Below are 10,471 nucleotides of genomic sequence, written 5' to 3'. Positions count from 1 at the left end.
TTTTATAGTGGGAAAAAAGTACGTGGGGAGGAGCTGTTTCGGAAGAGTTCAGGGAGGTAACAGCTTCTCATTGGCTGAGAGTGGCGGTTTCTCATTGGCTGAGTTGTAACCAGGCAACCAGCTAAAGTAGTTCAGGGGAGGATTGACCAAGGTGGAGGTGTTTTGCTGGGCAAGGAGAAATTCTTCCTCTTACTGTGTTAAGTCTTGTCTTGCCCTTTGGGGTCTGGGTGCCAGTGCATGAGAGCTCCCCCTTCAGGGCTTCCTAACTCCATTTTCAATGAGATTCCTTTGTTTATTTTTAACAGGGGTGAGGGAAAGAGAATCATCTAGTTTGATTTACCAGGTTTCTGCATTAGCAGGCTCAGTTTTTGGTGGTGCTGCCCAGTGGAGGAAGGGACAAAGGCATGTACTTTCTAAATACATTTGGAGTCTGCAGTGATGCAACTTAAATCAGGATTGAAAGAGTTTGTACACTCCCAGCCTCTCCCACCCCCAAATAATTAGAAACAATCCCCGAATGCCCATGGGCAGTGTTATTTGTCACCACCGAGAGTTCTAGTAATGGGTCTACCCTGTGTAAGCTGGCTGACTGGATAAAGCCCAAAGCTTTAATGAGACTGGCTTCCACTGTGTGAGCTGGAAGGAGGAGTCCTGTCTGCATGATTGCGTGAGAGTCAGCCAGGATGTCGTGGTGTCTGCAACCGCAACCCCAGTCACTACCACCAGTGCTTCAGTTCAGCCTCCCTTGTCCCCAGCTGCACCCTGGAGCAGCAGTCCATGAAGCCTGTCACGCGGGACAGCCTGCGGGGTCTCTGCTCCCGCTCCCCACGTAAGAACACAGGACATGGCTAGGCCAAAAAGGAACACCCACGGAGCCATAGGTAGGGGAGTCATACCACTATATTCTCACTGGTGGCTGGGTTGGAGAAACAGGAAGCAGGAGCCACACTGTTCGCAACCCTCACTGCACCGCTTGCAGGCTCAGCCACCATCTTCTTGCTAGCCCCCATTTGCTGCTAGCGAAGCCACATTAGTTATATTAGTGGCCAATGGCTCACTGGTTACAGCTGACGGCCAACTAGCCACAGCTGATGGCGAACCAATCACAGTTGATGGCCATTTACTACCCGAGTGAGCACCTTTCCACGTGAGGCCGAGAGCCTGGAAACTGCACTCCTGGCTCTGTCCCCACAAAGCCCCATCTACCTTTCTCTTTATAAAGATCCTATGATCCTTATCTCCAACATTTTATACCCCAGCGACAGCCTCATCGTTGGTGCCCACGCTGTTCCTTTACCTCATGTAGACTTGCGTTTCTCCCAGTTGGCTTCCTTTCCAATCCGGCCTAACCTCAGGAACCAATATTTCAGTCACTCACTGCTAGTGCCTCCAATTTCTTTATCCTGTTGCCATTCCCTTTACTCACCTGGCAAATCTTTCTAGCCATCCACGGAGAAGGGGGTTTTATCTTTACCCCTTTCCTCGAGACATCTTTCCCACCCATCACATTTCCCACTCGTGATAGACAATCTCACCTCCTATTGCATAGAAAATACACAGATCTTCAGTAGAGTTTTCTGGACTTCCTGCCCCAGCTACCGAAAATACCACTTGTACCCGCACTTATCTTGACTTCCTTTCTCCTCACCACAGTGTACAGAGCAAACCCATTCACCAGTCCTCTGGGTAGCCTCTGAGCCCTCCTACCTACAGGGGCCGCATTCTGTAAAATACTCATTCTCCTTTAGCTTCAACCTCTCAATTTCTGTATTTCCCCACATAAAAGTGCTAAAATTGAAAATAATATAAAAGTTAAAATTTTCCATGGACCCTCCCACCTTCTCTCACCACCACTCACTTTACTAGGGCCACCTAGACCTGAGAGAGCAGGCCTGCTAATAATAGAAGCAATGCAGAGGCCATTGCCCTCAGTGCTTACTTTGCAGGGCCAGGAAAGTGGCCTCAGAAATCTCAGGCAACAGGCATCACTGTCATCGAAGAACCACTAGTTGTAACTTAGGTAAAGACAGAGGACTCCACCTTATTTCATAGTGTGATGATACTTAGAAATTAACAAGATAATTAGCTTTCCTATCTTACTTGGGCCTATAGGTACTTGGATCATTTCATTTGCAAACTACCTCTTGCATATTTCCAATTTGGAGTTGTAAAAAAACGTATTAGAATCCAGGAAGCTCCTACTAACCAGGCCATAATTCAATGGCTAAATATATTTTAAAATAATTGCAATTACATCTGGATTAATGAATCCTCTCAGACCAAATAAAACCCCCAAACAAAACCCTCCAAACCCTATAAATCACATGAAGTAGAGATAGCTGTAACTACAGCTGCATACCAAAAATACCTCTGTGCATACCTCCTATTTTTACTTCTGCCCAGCTGAAGGTATAGAAACTAACTTTAGACAAAATTGTAAAGTTCCAAGAAATCTGACCCTGTTTTCTCTTCTACTCTTTTCTCTTGCTTCAAGCCTCTACTCTGCTTACTCAGTGGCAGCCTCCTCGTTTTGAATGTAAGGAAGTAACTACAGTTGACCCTTCAACAACATGGGGATTAAGGGTGCCAAACCTCCACACAGTTGAAAAATCCACGTGTAACTACTAGTTAACCCTCTGCATAAGCGGATCGAAAATACTACAAGGCACTGTGATATGTGCAAAAGTGTATGCACAAATACTCTGCTGGAGGTGACTCACATTACCTAGGGAAATGGGAAAGATTTCACAAAGGAGATTGGTTCAATCCAACCACGTGGAAAAGGATGAACTGTAGTTGGCCAGACAGAGAGAACTGCACTCCAGGCAATGTGAAGAGAAAGGGGCCAACATTTTCCAGGAGGCTAAAAGCACCAAGGCAAAGATATGCACCTAAACACAGCCCATGGAAATATCTATGTGGCTTTTGTGCTTTACCTACCTTTCCATGGGAGGCTCTCAGTGAGCATGCCTGATGCAAAACATGGCTCTAACTTCACCGTCCTCCAAGATATTATCTGATTGTCCAATTCCCTTTCCAGTCCTATTTCGTTTAGGAGCATTATTGTAACATGTACCCTGTTCTCAAGTAACCATATGAGCAAAGTAAAGAGTATAGGTATTTTCCCTAATACAAGCCAAGGTACACATTGGGTAGGGTAAGAGAATTGTTCAATGTCATGCAGACTAGAAAAACTCAGGGATAGAATGAAAATCAAGAATTTGGGATCAACGATCTTTTCCTATTACTTCCACAGACTGCAACCCCCCCTCATAGCTATTATACATCCCTACTGATCATCCCTTTATCATAGAGAAGTTTTCACCTTTTAGTCCGAATTATTTAACTCCTATGATAACATAGTCACTGAAACACCTCTTTCTCAGAAAAGCCTTCTGGAACTACTGCCTGTGTCAAAGGGTGACTTTACCCATAATCTTAGCCAGTTCCATCAGCCATCTTCCCCATGAAACCAAGTTCTCTGCGTTTCCAGATGTCCACCCCTTAAGCCCTTCTCTATAGAAATTATACTGTTCCCCCAGCTAGAACTCTTATTTTTCTGTGATCGCACCACTAGATTGTCTATGTGGGTTCTTCCTCACCTGAACTATTTTCTTCGCTTTAGTTTTGTCTTGGCTTGGGCTGCACAATTCTACTCTGAGTCTTTTTCTATAAATATGGCCTAAATTCCTGGTTCTACTAATAGAGGTCTCTTGTGTACTTAGACCCACAAAATGCTAGTCCAAGTCGGCAATTTTTTACTTGATTTTAAACCAGAAAGGCTCCCACGTTAGTCCTGGAGCACTCCAAACAGCGCCCTCACCTCGTCGGTTCCGACTCCCATGTTGTTCTCCTTGAACAGCCTCACTTCTTTCCCTCTAATTACCAATTTTCAGAGTAAAGAGTTGGAGTGCTACTTATTTCCATGTATGAGTTCTTTCTCTCTTCCTCTACACAATGTGCACACGTGGTTTTCTCTCCCTTCCTCTACACAATGGCCCCATGGAATTGAACATTTATTCAGTATAATGCGGATTACAAATGGTCTCAGAGTAAAGACACAGCCAAGGTTGTGGTTCTACCGTTAAGTCCTTTTATTAAGATCTCAAAAAGATTTAAGCGTGTGCCATGTAGACCCTTTCTTGGGAGACAGTAGAATTTCTAAGTGAATCCAAGAGCAACCCCTCAAGTGGCCCAAGGTAGAGAAGAGCCTGTCTCAGAAAACGAATGGGTGTGGCTTTTGTCTAAAGAGTGGTTCATAATTTAATACACTCGTATAAGGAACCCACAAGTTTTTAAAAGCAATTTTTTTCTGGATTGAAGCATAAGGGATAGGGATAGCATAAAATGCAGAGGCCTTTGAACCCAAACTTTTCTGGCCAGGAAAAGGGCTGAGAACATGACTCAGTTAAAAACATGGGCCACTTTTTTGGAAAAGGAAGGATGACTCAAGTAGAATAAAACAGCCCAGTGGGTGGAGCCAAGTTGTAGAGAATTGCTTCTAGGAAAAAGGAATACTCAAGGAACTGGTAACATGTGTCCAGTTACATTTCAGAAACTCTGGACCAGGGACTACAATGGACTCTTATTGTCCTCCTTTTAGAATGGGAGCTAGTTACCCCACATCTATCTCACCACTGTATGTTTGGTGTGTGTGAGGCACATAACTGGTCTTATTAGTTCATAGGTCAATGGAGCCTCAGTCAAGATGTCACATACACAGTTGGACCTGATGTAGATGATGGGATCCTGAGGTTCAAGCCCAACCCTGACTGAGTAATAGGATGAAAATATTGGAGTTTTGGGGAGGCACTGTTTTGCATGTGGGAGAAATATAGGTTTAAACACTTAACACATATCCCAGACCAACACATTGTACTGCTTAAGTTCTGTTCCGTAGGTCATACCTATACATTTAGACAATCAGTTGTACATGATTAAAGCATTTCCACTGTGGAAAGAAATGGATTGTCACACCAATTGTTTCTACCACCCATCTGCATCTGCAGTGGAAAAACATAAATTTTTCTCATTCCAGAGAGTCTTGTCAAACAATGTGATACTCTAACTCTGCATTATTAGTTCCCTGAATTACAGGCCATATACATGCAGAAACCAACCAAGCAAGAAGAAGGGGAAAGTCATGAAAAACTCAAAAACAGATTTGGGTTTAAAAATAACTGTAGCAAAAGCTATACACATTTCTAAAAGACCTATAGGTACATTTAAGTAATCTATGTTCAACTTTATCCCCGTACTGCAAAGGGTTAACATTTTAATTTTTTAAAAAAGTATTATTAAACACCTAAAATATCTCAGCAATTCAAAGATGAGTATTCCTGACCACTTTACTCAAGAGAGCAGCTCCCAAAATTATTAAGTCTTATTTGGTATAAAAATACAGCTTTTTTTTTTCACCAACACACACACAAATATCTTTGGTATCACAGTACTGGGTGGTGTTTAAAGGAGTTTGGAAAAATATTGCTTCCTTCTTCCTTCTCCCATGTTAAAGTTTTGTGTGTATTTTTCCATACATATTGCTATAGGACTAAACCCAAAACAGTATGGGATATTACATCTTTTACTTTACAATTTTACCTCACCAACCTCTTTTCAGAGCAACAGATACAAATCTAACCTTCTTTTAGTGTTGAGAGAATATTCCACTGTATGGATGTACCACAATTTATTCAACCATTTGCCTACTAATTAACATTTAGATTTCTAGTTATTTTTGATCTAGTAGATGTTTCAATAAATATCTTCTGTACATATATTTTTGTTCACGAGTGTTTTTCTTTTTGGATACTATCTCAAAAATGACTGCTCTACAAAAGTATGTATATTTAGTCTGTATAGATAACTTTAGTTTAGCCAGCAATGTTTCAGTGTGCCCATTTCCTGCATCTTCACCAAAATCGATGTTGTCACTGTTTAGACTTTATACCAATTGATAGAGGAAAAGTGGTATCACTTTTTTTTTAACATTGTTTAACCATTAGTGAGGATAAACATACTCTATGCTTGCTGACTTTTTCAATGCCCTGTTCTGTGAATTGTCTGCTGATTTCTTCAATAATCTATCATTTTAAAGTTCTCTTTGCATACAGGGACATTAATACTTTTTCCTATTAACTATTGCACACATATTTCTTCTAGTCTACCTATTCTTTTAACTTTGACTGTGGGCCCCTGCCATACAACATTGAAATTTTTTATTTAGTAAAATATGTTTTTCTGGGTTTCCAACCCTGTTAAAAACATCATTCACCCCTCTAAGTGGGTATCTTTGTATTGTGTTCTGACTGTTGACACCGGTGTGAGAAATTTCCACAATGTTTTTCAAGAAAAAGTAATTAACAAAAAAGAAGAAATTAATTTGGGCAAGAAAAAGAGAGAGCAAGAAAGGAGGACGGAGTTGACTTTCATAATTCTAAGTAAGAAAATTCCTACATTTCAGAAAATGAGATTTGTAATGTTGTGAATTCTTCCATCATTACTACAAAGCCACATTCTCAGAAAATGCAAAAATTAAAAACCATATTTTGATGTATTCACTCCATTAGTGTGGATGAAAATTTACCTATATACACATATATATCACTTTAAAAATCCCAACTATTTTTAATCTCACCTTTTTTGAATAATGCTTACCTATTAAGTGAAAAAGAAGAAAAGGAAGGACAGGGCATCTGGGAAAATTATTCAATCCTTCCTACATTAACCAAATAAAATACAGAAATTCTCCATTTTAAAATGTAACATACATTTTAAGTCAACTAAAGTGGTATAAAAGTTACTTAAAATAATAGCATGCTAAAAAAAAGTTACTGTATCATTGTTTATTTAAAATATTATGATTCTGTATGTAAATACATATGGGCTTACATAATTTATTATTCATATAAACCCTCAATTAAAATGCTCAATTATTTATCCACAATGCCTTTTTTCTAGTAAGCATAATAAATTTTTTCTCTCACTGAAAGTGTTTAAAGCCTTCTGAATCTTGATTTGTGAAGAAATCACTGAAAAATAACTTAAGCTTAAATATATCAATGATATTGTTTGCAACGCTGTCACAGATTTCTTCATGGCAAAAGTCATATTGTTATTGCACAATTTACAGGTTAATGTTATTATGTGCACACAAACTCTGTCCATAATGACAGTGTTTTCACTGCAACTAGCTCAACACATTTAAAATTATGACTACAATTTACAAAATCTTTAACAATATACTTTTAAAATTAAAGTATCCTGAGGATATTACAAAATGCATTTTACCAGCCCTTCATTTCTTTGCTTTATTTAACTCTTTAATTTCCAAGATAATAGTTGTTCATATTTTATTAAATAAAAATGTTCTCATAGTTCCTATTAACAAAATATATTTAAGCTAAGTAGCATATAATTATCCCTTAAACACTTCGTTCCATCTGCCTCTCTTCTTGGTTAAAATCAAGTATTTATCAAGTTTTCTATAAGTCTGAATCACAAAAGGTATAGCACAAAACAGGGAATAAGGGTTAGCACATTTAAGTTACAAGCATTGTGCATTTTTAATATTTTGGACATATTTTATAATAAAATAATGTTTTGGCAAAAAATAATAAAATACAAAGTTTCGTTTGTTTTCTATTAATGATAGATCTTGCAGGTATTTTAAGAGTATATATTTGTAAATACTACCTATTTAATTTGACTGTTTTCACATTTGTTTCTAAAAACACTGCTATAAGGTTTTCAGAACATTGAGACTAAAAGCACCTAAAAAAAAAAAGGAAACAAAAATGAAATTTAAAATATTTGATGCTAAAAAAAATCCTTTCACAAATTTATAAATGACTTTTAAGTGTCTCATATATGCCAGCACAGAATCGTTATTGCCTGCTAGGACGTATTTGACTCAATGTAAATATAATCTTTAAAACAATAATTTTGGAAGTCTTCCTGAAATTAATTTGAAAATTTAAATGGGAGTTCAAAAATTAAAAAACAGCTGCAAAAAAACTTGTAATTCTGGTGGTAGTAGTTGTTATGGCACAAAAACACATGAAAAGATTTGTAGTTTTCTCTTATATATACACAAAGTATATTCAAATAAGATGTGTAAGGTATATTATATATATATATAACATATATATATATATATATATACACATACACATACACACACAACCACACATGTATACATACACATACTTGGGCTCCAGAAGAAGAAACTGTTGAAAACTTACATAATGAGCCATTTGGCTCATCACTGAAGACCCAGTGACAGTTTTAATGGAGATGTGCATTATTTTATTGATTCTTACTGAAATATCAATCTGTCATTAATTAAGAGAAGAGTTTGAGATGTCTATGTTTGAAAAAGGAAATGAGAATTTGTTGAATGAAGTGATGACTGATGTGTAACTGCCTTTACAGAAAGGTTATTTTTACTGTGAAAAAAATTCATGCAGAGATATCTGCAGAAGATTTTATCAACCAGAAGAAAACAAAACTCCTTTAACATTATGAAATACTCACTATAACATACTATAAATATGTATTCTTACAGCATCATTTATACATTCTACTTTGGGCAAAATAGTCTAATTCTGAATGACCTTGTTAATTTTTAAGGCATCAGTGCATCCAGGGCAAAGCTCCACAAAATAAATATGAAAACAAGAATGCATTAGCTCATTTGTGGAATAGAAAATAATCACTGTACATTACATGTGTTGGCCACTTCTATGGATTAGGTAACAAATTATACATTTTACTGTCAAAATGTTACAGCATAAATTTCACATCATTTTTCAACACTTCATTTAATGGGCTAAACTGATCCGGCAGTATTCTCATTTTCATCGTTCCATCAGCTCCACATGAAAAAATGTGATTTGCTGGCCCTGTCTCAATTTGCATCACTCCGGTTCCAATATTTCTGAAAATGGATTGCCGAGCATGTTCATTAATGAAAGTGTGAAGAAGACTGAAGGTAGAGAAACTCCAAATCTGAAAGATATTAAGAACAAAGTAAATATTGGGGTTGATGATTACCTAAAATATTCAAATGTAAAATTCAGGTCTATCTTCTTGTGCAAATAGGGAATTTCTAAAACAAGATGGAGAAAAACCTGTGTAGGCCTAAGTTCATAAAATCTTGGTTCTATATAGGGTGTGGCAATTTTCCAAATCACTTTGATATTATTTCATTCTGCAAAAATCCATTCAGTAGGAGAGGAAGGTATTTTTAAATCCTGCATTGGAGATGAGCAAACTTAGGTACAAGAAGGTTAAGTGTACAAAGCTAAAGAAATCTGCACTATTATGTAAGATTTTCTATCTTTTAGCAAAGCTTTTTCTATAGTGGGATGATCCCTTCTCTATAATATGGAAGAGGAAAGTACCAGACACCCAGAGGCCCTCAGACCAGGCAAAACTATGTTCCAATTGCAACGATAAAGGTAATTATTATAACTTCAGTATACTTAAGTTTACTAAACATTTTTTTTTCAGCCCTTACCAAAATAAACATCTGTTCCTAAAGTAATTTATAAGCATCTTCACATATGTGAAGAACTTAAATGCTTTCAGGACATCATTTTACATTTAAGGAAACCAGTATATTTCCTGTTTTTTTAGATCACATTAAAACAAACTTTATTTTCCTTAAAAAATAAATCAATTCCTACTATTCTAGAAGTTATTGTTTAACTGTGACTTCTGAATATTACATTGGATACTTTCAAACATTTTTTTACTCTATTAAATAATAAACCTCAGATTAGAGCATAAACTAAAGAACTATCTAAAACATAGTATGAACTGCCTAACCTGAGGGCAGTTTAAATAAGAAACTAGCTTTGAACTGAAGGAAAAGAATTCTGTATGGAAGTTGGTGTATATATTTTATTTTATGGAAAGCCTTTTCAAAATTCTACAATTCTGGCTGAGAATTTTTTCTGGCTTGAGAATTATGAAAACAATAAGCCGGCTCTAACAAACTAGTCCAATTTAATTGTACAAAATAGTCTTTCTAGAGCTTAAATTAATGGATTCTAAGAAATCAGGCTCCTCTAGTAGGTTGCTGAGCATTAGAATAATTTAGGGACTAGTCTAAAATATCTTATTCCTATAGATCTTTCCAAATGCGGCCAGAGAACACTCCATCAAAACCACTAGGTATGTGTTAATAAAAATGCACATTCCTGAACCTTGGACTTACCAACTGAGTATTTTCAGGGTGGTACCTAGCAACATTATTTTTGGAGTAGGGTACATTTTTAATAAACTGCTTAACATTTTAAACAATCTCTTAAGTTTTAAACACAGTGGAGTTTGAGGAAAACTCTTATAGGCAGGGCTCATCCAGGTACATTAAGAATTCTTGAATCAGGCACTGAGTGCTTGCATGCTGCTACTACAAATGAAAAAAAATACTCATAAGGAAATATGGCAGTATATTTCACAGCAC

The 10,471-nt window shown here is 37.1% G+C and overlaps 1 protein-coding gene across 3 annotated transcripts in view; it reads right to left on the bottom strand.

Moving 5' to 3' along the window:
• Window positions 1-6,830: 6,830 nt before the first annotated feature.
• Window positions 6,831-10,471, bottom strand: part of DMXL1 (Dmx like 1) — a 113,225-nt gene continuing 109,584 nt past the window's right edge. For all 3 annotated transcript variants that reach the window (XM_033109778.1, XM_033109775.1, XM_033109776.1), the window contains one exon: window positions 6,831-9,009. In XM_033109778.1, coding sequence (XP_032965669.1) covers window positions 8,785-9,009 — 225 coding nt within the window. In that variant the 3' untranslated portion in view covers window positions 6,831-8,784. The remainder of the gene's footprint in view (window positions 9,010-10,471) is intronic.

Source organism: Rhinolophus ferrumequinum, chromosome 7, assembly GCF_004115265.2.
Source record: "Rhinolophus ferrumequinum isolate MPI-CBG mRhiFer1 chromosome 7, mRhiFer1_v1.p, whole genome shotgun sequence".
In the NCBI taxonomy this organism is placed as follows: Eukaryota; Metazoa; Chordata; class Mammalia; order Chiroptera; family Rhinolophidae; genus Rhinolophus; species Rhinolophus ferrumequinum.
Note: the sequence above shows the minus strand (reverse complement) of the source record. Positions and strands in the feature narration are given on the sequence as shown.